The 16,916-nt window shown below is 38.3% G+C and overlaps 1 protein-coding gene across 1 annotated transcript in view; it reads right to left on the bottom strand.

Moving 5' to 3' along the window:
* Nucleotides 1–1,217: 1,217 nt before the first annotated feature.
* The window catches only part of LOC142436272 (thyrotropin-releasing hormone-degrading ectoenzyme-like), a 75,180-nt gene continuing 59,481 nt past the window's right edge, over nucleotides 1,218–16,916 (bottom strand). The window contains exons 4-6 of the mRNA XM_075540033.1: nucleotides 7,609–7,674; nucleotides 6,812–6,994; nucleotides 1,218–1,428 (exon numbers count right to left, since the gene is read on the bottom strand). Of these exons, the coding sequence (XP_075396148.1) occupies nucleotides 6,842–6,994; nucleotides 7,609–7,674 (219 nt within the window). The 3' untranslated portion in view covers nucleotides 1,218–1,428; nucleotides 6,812–6,841. The remainder of the gene's footprint in view (nucleotides 1,429–6,811; nucleotides 6,995–7,608; nucleotides 7,675–16,916) is intronic.

Below are 16,916 nucleotides of genomic sequence, written 5' to 3'. Positions count from 1 at the left end.
AATGTACCACCACATTACATGTGAATGTCTTATATACAATAAACGTGAATGGAATTGTAACTCTTTATAATATGCAGTTTCATATTAAAATTACATTAACACGAAATTATGAGTAACCTTCACCCCTGGGAATTACAAGTGTTTATGTTTCTGATAGTCAGATTACATTCTGGATTCAGTACATTTTGCCTATATGTAGCCATGCACCTATTTTGAGTACTTAACTGTGCCATGTATGAAATGAAACAAACATTTGTTTATTTACTTAAAACAAAAGATATATGCTCAAAATGATGTTTATAGCATAAAGAATTAAAATACACTAACAGCATTGGTGAAAGCAGCAAGGGGAAAAAGGTAGAAAAATGTGACCTTCTTAGTGCCACTGAAGTGTTAATAGAAGATGATCATCGCCTTTTCTCCAACTCGCTGGGAAGCGGAGCAAAAGGAACCCTCATGTGGACCCTGCTGTCCATGAAGGACTTAGAAGGGACTCAAGTACTCTTCTGTGAGTGATTGCAAATAGGCCCCTCTCCTGTTTGGCGCCATTTACACAGACAATAAGGAGCCCTGGTGGTGCTGGGGTCAAAGAGCAACAGCTGCTAACTAAGCGTCCCTGGTTCAGTCTCACAGCTCCTCTGGGGGTGAAAGAGGACACCGGTGTCCTGTGCGTGCAGGTACAGCCTGGGACACCCTACGGGGCAGTGCTCCCGTGTCCGAGGACTGCTGGGAGTTGGAATCTATTTGATAGCACTGGGTCTGTGGGTAGAAAGACAATGAACTGGCTCTTCTCCCTGCACCTTGAGGTTTGACCCCCAAAGGGTGCACTTTGAGGACAACTCTAATCCTCTCCCTTCAAATCCAATAATTATAATTATCTAATCCCATGAAGGATATTGCTTCTCTGGTCTCTAAAAGAGATAGTCTGAAAATGCAAAGAAAGACAGTGGAATGGGATTAAAACTGTTGCCTCAGTTTCAGTTTGTGAGACACTGCTCTAATGGGAGTTCTGCTTACATTTTAATTAAATGTGTGATTATGAAATTATACAGTTTAAAACAGCCACGATGAGATCTACAAAAGCATTTAAATGTTTTCTCTTCACCATGAAAGGAACGAATAAACAAGAATTATATAGGCAGGGTGAAAGTGGATGAGTCAGAAATTATACCGAAGAGATCCTCTTATGCTTTCTTATCTTGTAGAGGTGATTATCATTCTTCCATCTTCTCTTTCTAGTTTGTCTTTATGCACATTTTTATAACCCCAGAAACCAGAGGTTAAGTTGCTGAACAATTATCTGAAACCAATTGTCCACAGGGGAGAATATATATCTTACCTGATTTGTTAGACACCCAAATAATTGCTTCTGAAGACACATGGCTTCTATTTCCTACCACAATGGTTAATGGAATCTGCCACAGGTAGCTGCAAAATAGAAGAGTAGCTTTAAAAATACAAATTGGTGTTCATTTGAAAAACATGCATCTTCAGAGGGATTTTTATTAATGCTTTTTAGGGAAGCTACCAAAAACAACAATAAAAAAAGCACTCAGACATCAAAGTAGATTCTAATTCATTGTTTCTATCTCACCAAGAAGACTGTGCACTCAGAAGTTTTCTGTCAATGTAGAAGAGATCTCCTAATAATATACTTTGCCAAAAAAACCCAAAATGTTTGCATTAGGAGTTAAAAGTGGCTAAATACTACAGTATATATTGATTTGAATCTTAAAATAATTCATTTCTATTGTTTTAATATTAAACACTAGTGATTTTATGTATTCACATTTCACCAATTTCTCCTTATTTATTTTATAACTGTTCAGAGAGATATTTTATTATATTTCCATAAGGTTAATATGGCACACATAAGGTGATTCAGGCAAAGAGAATAAAACAAGACTGACAAGATCCCCCTAAAATCCATATAAACACAATGCACCCGACAGGGCACACCTAATGTCCTGCTGATTTAAATGAAATTTCCAAATGGATTGGCCAAGCACCACCGATACTTAATGTTCAAATGTGGGTCAGAGTTATAAAAGAGAAACATTTGATAAGGTTTGCCTTTTATAGTAATAAAAATCAAGGCCTATATGTTTACATAAAGTATCTATTTAATCTGAAAGGCTAACCAGTTAATGATAGATGATTTTACATTGCGTTCAAGCATTATATTTTATTTTCTTGAAATATAACCTGATTCCTTCAACTAATCATTGTGCTATTGCTAAACAGCTGGAAGTTCAAAGCTAAGAACTGTCCCACGGGAGGAAAGTGGGGCAATCAGCAACTGTACACGTTTACAGGGTCAGTAACCCTATGCAGGGTCATGACGAGTCAGAATGGACTTGCTGACGTGGGCCTGTCTTGTTGTTTTAGTTTGCTTTTATCATTGTGTCATTGGCAAGACTTCACAACAAGCGAGCAATGAGTATTAAAGTCATATATTTTGTTTGTGATATAAGAAGCTATACTGTGTCAGCTTCATAACTGGAGAGCGACTGAAGAACTGAGAACCAGTGGAGACGCCGAGTGACTGATCATAAAATGGGCGTCTTTCTGGAGATTTGGGAAGAGCAGTGCTGAATCGGTCCCTCGACACATAATTGTTTTACGTGTCACAGAGTTCATTTCTCACACTCACAATTAATACATGGGAATTCATCAAGAGTAATATGTCAGATGGAAAAGAGGAAAATTCATTATGTCATAACAACTGCTATCCCCAAAGTCAAAAGTCAAAAGGCCATCCTTGACATTCTGAATTTTAAATGATAAGCTGAACTTAATCAGAGAAACATTTCTGAGTGCCAACCATGTGAAGGTACCCTGTTACACTGTAATTGACTCCACATAATCCATCATGAAAGAACCAATTTATTGTTGCCTAACCTGGTTCTTTGGATAGAAGTTAGTGAACAAAACAATTTATGTTCCTTAAGAGAGGCCTCGACGCATGCAATGAAAAACATGTGATAAATATATGACAATGGACACACCGTGGGAACATCACAGCCAGATTATTTTATTATTTTTTAAACAGCATCCCTCACCAAAGATAATTAATCTATTTTGGTTAATTGGAAAAATAAGTTAAGAGGCAATAGTACCTGGATCTAATCTAAATGCTGGATCTAATTTTCAATTTAAAACACAAGTTTATTTTTTGTGTGTACTTGCAAACAATAGATATTGGAGACATTCAATTAATTACTCTCTGTAATTAGACCGAAAGGAACTGGGTGGAGTATAAGTAAAATGAAAGACCAAATCAATTTCTCTGTAAGACATAGACTAACTTTATGAACAAGACTTTATAGGTGTATATCTTCCACATTGAATTGACGATCTAAATTGTGAAGCCAAACAGATATTAATTAAAAAGCAAACAATATATACGACTAAAAACATCTAAAGACCCTCTAAATAAGTCTAAGACTCTAGTAGTATGTAATATTTTAAAAAGTGATTAGAAAAAATTAATGTGTGTAGTTAGATTATGTTCTTGTTGTTTCTGTTTAACTGATCATATGGATATCATATTTTAAGTAACAATAGAAAATTTTCAAAAAATATATCCCTTTCTTCAGTAGTTCTTAAGAATTCTGATTGTACTAACATGGAAAAGAATTGGTACGTTTTAAAAAGTGGAATGAGAAAAATCACACCCAGGAGTTGCTACTAACATTCACGAAGCATTGATGCACACAGGGAAACCCTCCGGAGACTGCTGCAGGCGGGGCCCATAAGGAAAGGGTGAGTGTGCGGACACACAGAATGCCCTGTCGCCCAAGACTCCCAGGAGGTGCCCCATGCTTCAGGTGGTATTAGTTAACAGTGAAATGTATTAAATTTATAATGAAATGAAGGAAAAACAAACTACGAAAATTCACAACTTCCTGTGTACCAAAGTCCTACCAAGGATTTTATGCACTTAAACACATTACTAAATATATGCAATTGTTAGAAATAGCAAAGATTCATTCTTCCTCTACTTAACAGCTAGGATGTACATTTATTACATATGGAAAAATAATTACATTACACATTTAAAATGTTCCAGGTAAGAGGTAATGATAATTGTCCCACAGAACAGTCATGGCAAAGCGAAAGTCATGATCAGTAAAGCTGGGTGCTTTGGGACCTACGGCTGGCCTGTAGAGTGGGGGGCCTTTGGCCACTTAACTGGGTTTGCTGATGCACAGAGCTGGAGCTAAGTGCTTTGGGCTGAACCTTACACAGGAGTGCCATGCTTGCTGGGTCTTTGTTATCACCTGGAAGAGAACTTGGTGACTTCTCCTGACAGGACAACCATGTCCTATGTATTTTTCACCTTGATTGTATGTAACCTGTAAACTTCCTTAAATAAAACCCTTTAATCTCAAATATTGTCTGTGAGTTCCCAGTTGCCCCTCCAATGAACGATCCAAGTCAGTAGCTGAAAAGTCGAGAGCCGTGGGAAACATTTATTTTAGCACGTCAGCAATGTCTCTTCTAGAGACCTCGGAAGGCTTGTACAAGGAGCACACAGACTTGATTTTCAAGCTTTAACTTAACATTAATATAAATTAAGCAATAATCTAAGTGGGGAATAGTAAATTCTCATCTAGAGATGGATTCTGTCCTACTAGGAAAATTATTTTAAATAATAGAATGTCATGTATATATATTTTTTGCTCTGTTTGCCATTAAATGGATTCTGACGCATGGTCCTCCAACAGGTCGGGGTACAACTGCCTTAGGGTTGTCCCGGTCTGCTGTCTTAATGGGAGCACACTGCTCCCCCTTTCTGCCAGGGAGTGGCTGGCAGCTTCGACATGCCATCTTTGCTGGCGGCTGAGCACTTTAACACTACGCCACCAAGGGGATTTTAATTTTCCTCAACATTTTTATATACCAATTTCTCAGATTCAGAACCATCCAGGTGGTTTTATAATGCCAGCAGAAGCTAAGCGCTCTGTGCTAAAACTGCTTACTCATGCTGAGAGACTTTCCCCCGTGAAGAGCCAGGCTCCTGGCTGACACCTCTGATGCAGGTTATGGGCTGGCAGAGTATTTTTGTTCAATATTTGTTCTGTCATCTGGGTGTCCTTTCTGTTTTTCTGCATCGGGGAGGCCTGTGTCAGACTGTTCATTCTCAAAGGCATGGCCCCAATCTGGCTTCGCCACAGTCAAGTCGTTTTTGTGTACTTCGTGGTCCATGCCGAAGCGTGTTTCGCCTGGGGCCAGACGGTGGGTGATCAGGGCAGCCTTTGACAGCTGTGGGGACCCAGAGAAGGGGACGAAGCAGTGACAGGCAGATCCCGACAGGGTGAAGGGAGGAGTGTTATTCTGCGTGTTCGAGCAGTTTAATTGCAAAAGGCAACTCCTCATACCTGGTGAAGGCCTCTCTCTACTTGAGCCTTTAACCTCCATGTGCCCCCATCTTGACGAGAGTAGAGCAAACTGCAAAGTCAGCAGTTTGAAGCCTCCAGCTCTTCCGCTGGAGAAAGAAGGGGGTCCTACTCCCAGCCCCAGCTACAGTCTCAGAAACTCCCAGGCTAGTTCAACCCTGTGTTTAGGGGGGCTAGGAGTCGCCATCAACCTGATGGCGCAGAATTGGGTTTTCATCTGTATGGCAGCAGACCTGCAAGTCTGTCCCCGGCAGCATGGCTGGGTGAGAACCCAGGGCCAATCTTTCCATTCTAACTGCTGTGGAGCCCAGCTCCTTCCTACACCTATAGTATCGTATCGTATACTATAGTATCGTATCGTATACTATAGTATCGTATCGTATTGTATAGTATAGCTGCTGTACCAGTATTTATCTCAATACAACAGTGAAGACTTCATGTTTTCTTAAATGGAGTTCCAATATCAGCCACCAGAAAATGTTCATGAATCTCCCTAACACTTTTATTCACATCAAGCTAACTTGGAGATGCTATTCATTCATGTAAGTTTAAAATATTCCCCACCAATCCTACATAATAATGGATGATGAAGTCCAGCATCCTAATTTCCCAAGGTGATAGGACACAGCATGAGTAAACTAATATGAGCACTTCTATTTACTTATTACTTTTGATCTCTATACTTGCCCTCCCTTCACCCCTCCAATCCCTTACCAGGGCATTCTATATATAAATTTAAAAACTGCCTGATTTGAAGTGTACTTTCTTACATTGACTCAGTCTTTACTGAAACAAAGTAGTAAAAATAAACTAGAAAAATTGGATAGAATGTTTATATTCTGAATTTTAAGTAATTAAATGGGTTCCCCAATGTTAAATTTATAGCAAATCAAAATTCAGGTGTGTTTTCTATAGTTTTAAACACCACATTTGAGGGAAAGAGAATATATTTTCATATTGCCACTTCTACTTAAGATCACCTTAAGGTATTTATTTAGTTTTTGAGTTTTGTTAACTAGGATAATATTTATTATCTAAATACTTTTGATTTGGTTTTCTAGATTGATCCCATTCAATTCACAACACACCTTAACTTTCTTAAAGATGATTAAAAAATATTATAACAAAAAGTAAAATATCATATCTCACATTTAAAATGATTAGAATAATTTAAAATAGTCTTCAATGAAATACCATAAGTGTGCTCATCAATCAGGGGTTAAAATATGTAAGGTATCGGCAGTGAAAGGAATCAAAAATACCATATGGAAATAAAGAAATAAAAAGAGTCTTAACTTATATTTCAGAATTATGTTGTCAAAATTATCTTAAAATATTAAAATTAAAAGGTGAATGGCAAAAAGAAAAGTTCCTATATTCATGTTAAATTAAAAGACAGTCAGTGGTACCTGCTGTTTCGATGTTCAAAGGTTTTGGTCTTAGCACTTATAAATGAAGCGTTGCTGGGTAATGGTTACCCTCTTTTCGGCTGTTGCATTTCCCAAGATGGTGATAACAGGATAGCCCTTCTGGAGCGTCCACTGATCCATGACTTCTTGTATATTTACATATTTTCCATTCCTCTTCAAAGCCTTTAGAACCCAAATTGGATAAATGAGCTTTATAAGCATGAATTATACATATAATTATATTAAATCATTTTCACTTTTACCTTTAATATTTACCTAAATATGAAACATTTCAAGATCAGTGAAGCTAATATAATGTGTTACTAAAATTAATTTTCTCACCTTAAGTTAGGCTTCATGCATATATATATGGAAGTTTCATTAGCATTAATTTTTTTTACATAATGGAGAATAAAATACATTTTACTGGTAAAGTAAATACATGCAGCATCATTAAATATCCCCAGTGTGTCTAGTTGGTATATTTAAATATTTGTCATGCACACAAGAAAACATATTTCCTTAAAAACTTGCAGTATTTCTCACTTTAGCATGACTCACTTCCCAAATATATTAAAATTGTATTCCATAATTATTATCTTTTTAAAGTATGAAAGGCATCAATAACATTAAGTACATTTAAATCCCATTGTATTTTTAGTACATTTTATATAGCTCATTACTATACATTTATAAATAATATGCGACAAAGGAAATAAAAGCTCAAAATGAAAACATACTGTCAGCGTCAATAAAAGTTACCAATGGTTTGGGTTCTTTTTCTTCCTATACTTTACCTCTGAGAAGGCATTCCAGAGATCATTTCTGGCTGCGTTGCCATACTTATGAATGGTTAAATAATCCTACAAAGAAAATAAGATTTGAATTACAATTTAACTGCTAAGCAATTACCAGTTAATATAATCATTTCTCAAATCAAATAAACAATTCTATTTGCTGTGCTTATATTGATACAAAGAGAAATACTCATAAAGGTTTATAAGAATTAAACTATTCAAAAAAACTTAAGCATAGCATATTTTCTAATTAAGTATCAAATAACTTTAATCTTTAAAAATTATTTTTGAGAGTTGAATCATTTATAGATTTGGGGGGGTCAAAAAACATCCCTTCATTTATCATGTCAACCTTGGCTTTTTGAATTAAATTACCTCCCCAGTGTAATATTTTGGGAAACCTTGCCCATCAGGATTTTAGACTGGAATCTAAAAAAATATTTCATGGGATAAGAACAACTCTGACAATAACAAATCTTTACTGCGGTGGATGTCTTTCGAGTTCAGATTCCATGGAAGAGTATAAAATGAAAGCAATGTGTGGTTTTGTGTGACCCTTATCAGAAGGCCTAACTAAGAAAGATTTGGTCAAGTGGGACTGGCTGATTTTTGTCTACGTAGCCAGTGTAAATGAGTCCCAATGGCCTTCTGTTAGTCAAACAGGTAAGAGGTATCACTTTGCCCAAAGAGGACTGTTGTCACAGGCTTTCTAGTGCGAAGGTGCCTATTATCACAGAGATAAACATTGCTTTTCATTGACTTGATGAAAAAGTATTATTAAAAAGAAATTTTATCCTGGTCTAATATGTTTTTAATTTAGGAATTCCCAACTATTAGTTAAACCTACACACTCTCTTTCTAATTTAAGCCTTCCTCCTCTCTGGGAGGCATGGATGCATCGCGGTGAATGCGTCCTCAGTTATGACGACTGGGCACTTCGTTTTCCGATGTCGAAGTGGGAGAAGGAGAAGAACATAGATGATGTTAAGCAAAGTGTCTCATTTGAGATCCTTTCAGCCCTAGAACTTGGAGGTAACAGGCAAATGCTTAATTTACATGCCAGTTCTGAAACTGGGGGGAAAATGCTGACTCCATTGAGAACTTTATGTAAAGTGGGATGCTTTGGAGATAATTAAAGTTGTAGAAGCAGATTTTCTGAAATACAAATTGTAGCACCTGTGACAGATTGAGCTTTTGTGGGCAACTCACATGTTCAGATGGCACCTCCCACTTAATCAGACGCCTGGAGAAGCAACATCCACACTGACTTAGCAATGACAGATTTCTCATCAAGATGCTCTGGACAACTTTACTGCGAATTTAGATCTCCAAAGAACTAATCTGAACCTGGAGTTTAGCTTTGGGTAGGAGAGCTATATGAAGCACTCTCTATTTGAACCCTGGGACTAGGATTTAAATCATTTTCTGATTAGGTGTTAAAATTATTAGAAATTTTGCTTTTAATTTGTTTGTGTGTGTATCTTGGGGGAATCTCTTGAATACACTGAAAAACAATGGACATTGAAACTTATAAATGTATGTGAAACATCTATTTAAATGAGAACTATTATTGTTGAGTTCTGTTTATGCAGAGGTATTGGGATAATAAAAGAGAGGCAGCAAAGGGACACCGACGGATCTGGAAAGGACCGATGCAGGAATACAGGTTTCCCCTTGGGGTGGATCAGAATATCTACAGTCAGTCTACCATGAGATCGGTTGGATCTTAGCTTGATTTTGATCATTAGCTCAATGTCTTTTTTACTCTCCCAATTCTGTATAAGGCTCCAATTTGTTTCTAACAAGCTGAAATGGCAATCAGTCAGGATTAAGAAGGGGGTCTTCATATGCCAGGCTGGATATTCAGGATAGAAATGGTATGTTTTTGTTGGAATCCCATCAGCTTCAATATTCATGGCATTGGAATTCTTCAGATTTCAACTGTCTTTCCTCCCCAAACACATATTCTTTAGTTATCCCAGCCTTTCTCTTATACAACAACGATATACATATGGAAATATATTCTTAGTCTTTGGAGAATTACAAAGAAAATGTGAGGATCATGCCTATTAAAAACCATATCATCTATTTATTCTTTTATTTCCATGAATTGTATAATGCACTTAGTATAGACCAGGAAGGTTTCGTGGGAATGGAGGAACAGTGATGGGCAAAAGGTCGTTGAGAAAAAAATGTAAATAACAAGATGCAATTTGAGTAGGTCCCTGTGACTGAAGCTGTGAAAGTCTTGGACCAAAAATTACAGAGCCAAAGCAATTCCAATGGTTGGTGCATGTTTACATCGAACGACTTTAAGTTCTATTCTAACCTACCAGTAAATGAATATGACAATGATTGGATAAGAAATTTATTAATAAATATAGACACATATATGAAAATCCAATATTAGATATGACATTACAATATAAATGTATAAAGTATAATGCTTTGACATCCACTGTAAGAACAGTGATGGGCTGTCTATACTAGATATTTCAGAAATGAAAGAAGTTGAAAATAATGAAGATGATTAGTTGAATATACTTATGAGACCTATCTAGCAATATAAACTGATTACAAGTTAAAAAGGGATTAACCGAAAGCATATTCTGATATATCTACCTATGGGAAAGCCAACATGCATAGTAGTTAAAAGTGAAGTGAACTACTTTAAAATGTAGTTAAAAGGAAGGTTCAATATTATATAACCCAAACCTCTCTGCCATCAAGTCAATGCTGACTCATAGTGACCCTCCGAGGGTTTCTGAACTGTAACTGTTTGCGGGAGTAGATAGCCCTGTCTTCCTCCCATGTACCTGCTGGTGGGTTTGAACTGCCAGCCATGTGGATCACAGTCCCACACGTAACTACTACACCACCAATAGTGATTGAGGTGATATTAGCTACAATAATCTTCTTAATAAGCTCAGGCTACTGAATAGGAAACTGAATTACGTAACCAACCAAAGGGTAGCATCACTAATAATTAAGGAATGTTTCACATAAAAAACTATAATGTCATTTGCCTCTCTTAACACTGAATTGCTTTATATTCCTTCACTTAATTCACATAACATTGGGATAGGTAATATAATCATTTAAGATATCAGGAAATTTGAAATCACAGACCCTGGTCCATATCCAAACCCCATACATATGTCTACAGCCCAATATCCACTAGATTCCCCAAAGATAATTAAGGGTCATATTCAAAGAAAGCTAAACTCACTCTCCTCCCCCAAACTGTCTCTTCTTGAGGGCTTTTCCCCAATGATGAATATGAACCAAAGAGTCATCTTTCACGCCTTCCTGTCCTTCCCGTCACATTACTGCTCTGATATCCTGAATCTTCCTCTAAGGTGCCACGCTACACATTACAGCTTCTCACCTGGACACAGCGCCTGCCACTGCTTCTTCTCTCTTTCAACCCTACCACACACCACTGTGCTAGCCAGCCAATACGGTGTGCTCAGAAAACACTACACCTTGAGCTCCCTCATGGACTAGCCCCGCTGTACTTCCTCAAGCCTCTTAGCACTTGTTGCCCAGTCTCAGATTAGCTACTTTATTTGAAGATGCCTAATACAATATTTTCTCTATTTCCTAGTTCTCCACTCAAACTTTACCTTTCTCCTTTACTGTGCAAATTCACTTTAATAGTCAAGTCTCAATTTTAATGCATTTTCCCTGAGAATCTTTGCCCACTTCTGCCTCCTTTCTAATTCTGAGCCAAGTACCTTGTACCCTATCAGAAGACATATTAAATCTGTGTTTCAATTGCCTGCTCATTAATTTAACTGCCCACATAATCTAAAAACTCCCTAAGTAAATCCCACCCAAACCATTGGCATCCAGCTGTTTCCACTGCATGGTCGTCCTGTAGGAGGGAGTCACACTTCCGGTAGCATTTCCTAGAATTTTGCTTCTTTTGTTTTACAGAGATCTGCCATGTTTGGTTAAAACTACTTTGCTTTTGGTTAGCACAGAACACTTCCCCACTGCAGGACTAGCGCCTCTCGCCATAAGGTCAAAAACAAAATGGTACTGGTATCCAAATGATTATGATGTATACCACAAAGTAGAATTGCCCCCTTTGGGTGTCTAAAGTTATAAATCTTTACAGGAGCAGAAATCATATAGAGCAGCTGGTACTTTTGAACTATTGACCTTGCACTTAGCAGTTCAATAAGTGATCTAATATACCACCAGGGCTCTATTGTGTAAGGTAAGGACCTGGTTGTTTTGGCTTATCACTGTTTAACCAAACTGTGTTCCCAATATAGTACGCAATAAATGCTCAATCTGCGTGTGTTTTCTGAGGTTCCTTAGTCAATATGCTTTTCTATTACTAATTTGCAATGAAGTAAAAGATTTATTACACTGATAAAAGCAAGAAAACCAAACCCAGTGCCACTGAGTTCATTCTGACTCATAGCAACTCTGTATAGGCTTTCCCAACCACATCTGGACAGGCATGCACAGGCTCATCTTTCTTCTGTGGCTGTTGGGTTTGAACAACTGACCTTGAGATTAGCAGCTCACACACCAACAGTGCTCCTTACTATTCACACCAGATTCGCTCAAATACTCAAACTCATTTTTCTCAGTGTTTATTTGTTATATATAATTTACATTAATACATATGCAGTTCCATATCAAAAGATTTTGAATGATTGAATATAATACCATTTTTGGTTTTCCACTTTTGGCTAACAAGTAGTACAGTTCATAACGTTTCATATATAAAAGCCAGTGGGACTAAGAAAGGCCAGAGGGAAAGTAAAATGTTGAGCTGAGGAAGTAAAGGCCTATTATCTTTCAAGGTTTACATGCAAATAGTTATGGAATGCTTACTCTCTTATTAATGAGTCTTTCCGCGTGTTAGGGCAGCAGATTAGCTGCATGAGTAGTCTATCCCTCAGGTTACAGAGGGACCATTCAATAAAAACCAAAGATGCATGACGTACTTTAGATGTGTTTAGCTGAAAGTAAAACGAAAATTTACCCTATGATGACTTTTCTTTATTTTTTTCCCCAGGATGACTTTCAAAGTGATAAAAACGTGTCCCGTCCTCTAAGAAAAGGAAGATTACAGTAGAGGTGCAGCCCCTCCCTCCGGAGCACTTCACTGAGCCCCCTTAGTGGAATCTTTCCTCCAGTTTGGGCTCTTAGCAGCTGAGGCCCAAGCACAAGATTCAGATATCACAGTCGGCAGAGACAGAATTGTTCCTTCCATCAGATGTTAAAGACTCAAGAGACCTTTGCTTCAGATCCTGCAGCCAATACCTCAAATTTCTCCTTTATCAGAATTTTATGATGTCATGAATTATACATATTAGGATTATTTAGTATATAATTTAACCAACCTAGCTAAAACATGCTTCTGATGCACTAAGCAGTACCATTTGGATCTTGCAAAAGGCAGAATCCAGTCCTTAGCAGGATATGGCTGCCTAGAGTAGGTGAAGGTGAGACGTTGAACAAAGTCAGAATTCAGTTCATGAGTAAAAGGGAAGACTCGCTCATGAGCACACCACGAACAATGCTTTCTACAGTGAGACCAGGCCCCATGTTGCACGCAGTGACTCTGCTATGAGGATGTCATCTACTTGCACGACTAGTTTGAGAAATGATAAATAAATTCAGGCATTGATTTTTTTTTCCTGACTGTATGGCAGGAAGGTTGAAACAGGTTTAAAACATTATTTCTTTCTATCACGATAAAATGTGCCTTGAACAATTGATACCAAAATATGTCAGTGTTTGGCTTTCTGACATTTAAACAGCACTTTTCGATGGGGGCAATAATTCAATACGGACTTTTATAAGAGAGCAAGGAGAGGGACACAATACTACAGGCACACTTGCCACTCTCTCTGGTAAGAGAGGATGGGCGTGCCCCCTGTCCTCAGACAACCCCATGCTCCCTTCGAGGTCTGTGAATGCCCGTGGAGTAGAGCAAAGAAGGGAAGGAAGATCATTGAAATGTATGTCCTGTCTTGGTGACAGGAGCTGGGTGGGGGCCATGTCAGCAACTGGATCTGAGAGTTCTGTAGCTCGACTCTGGCTGCCTCTCTGTATTTCACAGAACCCTTTAGTTACTACTCTATTTCCAAAGCCCAGCTATTTAGACTTTCTTTTGACCCAATGCGCTACCTTTGAACCCTGCACTAAATTTGTTCTGGATAATACAGCTGGAATTTGCTTCTGTGGCTTGCAACTCCAAACCCTAACTGATAGAATACTAAAAGGTGCCGTAAGCTGAACAAACAAAACAAAGATATGGCTAAATTTCCCTAATAACCCACCAGCTTTTGTGTGTGTTATAAAATGGACTCACTGTCAACGAGTGGATGACTCCTCACAGTAACCCAGTAGCACGGGGGACCTGCCCCTGTGTCTCTGAGACTGTAACTCTGTGAGTCACAGCCAACACAGAACCCCTCCACCACCAGGGCTCCGCATAATAAGTATCGGGGAAAGTTTTCAAAAGAGGCAGACCAGAAGGTTAAAGTCCACACACACAAACCTGTACACACACAGAAACTGAAAGGGATGCAGCCTGTGCAGAAGCTCTTAGACGGAGGTGCACATAAAGCGACAGCGACGACAGTGCATAATTATAATAAGCTACTTTCTTGTCTTTACAAAAGCTTCCACAGCCGGGGTCCATAAGCAGAGGAAGGACCACGAGCTCCGGACTCCAATCTGTGCCAGTGTGTGCACTGTGAGAGTGTGGTAACCTGAAGGGGTCCATGAACACCACCACCACAGATTACAAACTGCCAGGTCACAGCAATGTCACCGAGAGTGGGATAAAATCTATTGGAATGCTGGCCTGTGCCAGCATTCAGAGGATGTCTCTACAATCCCTGACCTTGAACGAAAGCAGCAAGGAGACTCACACAGTGACAGATGACAAAGTAAAATACCACAAAGCTGGAGTATAGACCAGATGCTATTTTAGGTAATATGAGAAGACTAGTTAGAGATTATGAGATTATGTAAAATGAGCATCAAAGCAGTGACAAAGCATAAAACAAAATAAAAGCAGTAAAGTTCACATTTTCATTATCAGAGAGAAGAACAGAGGAGGAAACAGAGGCACAGGTATTAATTGTCCCTATTTACCATTCAACTGTGGTCAAGCTTCCCAGAAGAACATTTGATCTCTTGGAACCCTTACTCACTTGTCAAGATCTGGAGGTTTCCAGCCACCATAAAACAGCAAGGTGCCATTTAAGAACAAAGCTATTTAAATATGCAGAACAATCGCTGAAAAGTACTTTATTGTTGATATGTCATTCTGATTCTGTGGGTTTTTTTTAATGTGTGTTTATGCCAAAAGTTATCTCCCTAAGTAGTTTGATTGGCTATAGGAGGATCCAGATATTTCTCCAGGAGCAAAATGCAATTTTGCACGTTTAAAAATTTCATCATTCTACTTAATGAGTATTTTAAAACTCATACTTTCATGATAAGCTACTCAGTATGGCAGACGATTTTCACTCAAAATAAACTGTAAGTCCATGAAGATTTTTAGTTGTCTATTCATTTGATTTTTAATTAAAGACAGCGAAACATTCTTATACCAGGTTTGTTTTTATATGTATTTTATGTATTAATTATAGATCAGACTCCAACATGCAGGCACACCAGCAGAAAGGCAGTTATTTCTATTTTGGGATGTGTACTGTGTTCCAGAACAACCTGACAGGGTCCTACACCTGTAAGTGAAATAGTGTGAAAGTAATAGTCTGTTGGGGTGCTCTGGAGTACTAAAATAGCCCTACTTCTCACTTTCACTGCGAGAGTGAAATATTACTCAGACATAAAATGTATCTATTGGTAAAACTGAAGTTTGGGAACTGCCTTTGCTGAATGCCCTGGTAAAGGACTTAGACCACTACAAGCTTACCAAACAGACATATTTGGTCTTGGCTGGCAAAATGCACTATTTCCTAGGAAACAAGAGGGCACTGACGTTAAGTCACGTCTATGACCATCACCGCCCCCACCCTACTCTTGCTCAGCACCCAGTGCAGGAGACTACAGGAAACGAAAATGCATTTTAATTGAGAGATATTGGATGTGCACAGCAAGGAAATCCTTGGTAAGATAAATATATATGGTGGCACAAATATAACAATTGTGAGTTTATCTCAGGACTAAGCAGTGTGGTGTTTGTTTGTTTGTCAGTTTCACAAAGACTCACTACGAGTCAAATTCAACTCAATGACAACACACTCAGAAGAACTGGGTAAGGAATTTGGCCCTTACCAGTCATCTGATAATATTAATGTATACCTTACAAGCATGTGCTCAGAAAACAGTATAAATCTTTAGAAAAATATACATGATGCAAAAAAGATCAGGATACATTAGAAACTTTATGAGCAAGCTCAAAAAAATACTATCTGGGTTGAACCTCTCTCTGTTCAACTTTACTTCCAAGAGAAGTCAAAATGTTCCAGAGGGCCAATGAAAGGAAATTATACGAATTAACCTAAAGGAGAAAAATGCTTGGATAAAAAAAAATCACATCAATGTCAATGAGGGGAAGGGCAGAGTTGAGACCCAAAGCCCGTCTGTAGAAAATTGGACTTCCCCTCACAGAAGGGTCACGAGGAAGAGATGAGCCAGTCAGTGTGCACATACTTTTTCTCTAGTTCTTTAATGCTTCCTCCGTGACCCCCACTCCCCACTATTATGACCCCAATTCTACCTTACAAATCTGGCTAGACCAGAGCATGTACATTGGTACAGATAGGAGCTTGCAACACAGGGAAATCAGGACAGCTAACCCCCTCAGGACCAATAATGAGAGTAGTGATACCAGGAAGGCAAGGGGAAGGTGGGGGAGAAAGGGGGAACCGATCACAATGGTCAACATATAACCCTCTCCCAGGGGGACAGACAACAAACAGAAAAGCAGGTGAAAGGAGATTGGTGTAAGACCTGAAAAAAAATGACAAATTATCAAAGGTTCATGAGGTAGGGCGCGTGGGAGAGGGAGGGAGGAAAATGAGCTGTTACCAAGGGCTCAAGTAGAAAGATAATGTTTTGAAAATGATGAAGGTAACTTATGTACTAATGTGCTTGACACAATGGATGCATGTGTGGATTGTGATAAGAGTTGTTAAGAGCCCCCAGTAAAACTATTAAAATAACAACAAATTAAACACAAAAAGCACGGAGGAAAAAGTTGAAGTCGAAACTTTATACCTGAAAAAAACTAATTCCCCTCTGAGTTTAAGAGATTTCCTGAAGTTGTAAGGCCTAGCACATGTAGTTATGCAGCCATTTAC

Source organism: Tenrec ecaudatus, unplaced genomic scaffold (genome assembly GCF_050624435.1).
Source record: "Tenrec ecaudatus isolate mTenEca1 unplaced genomic scaffold, mTenEca1.hap1 Scaffold_1899, whole genome shotgun sequence".
NCBI classification, from domain to species: domain Eukaryota; kingdom Metazoa; phylum Chordata; class Mammalia; order Afrosoricida; family Tenrecidae; genus Tenrec; species Tenrec ecaudatus.
Note: the sequence above shows the minus strand (reverse complement) of the source record. Positions and strands in the feature narration are given on the sequence as shown.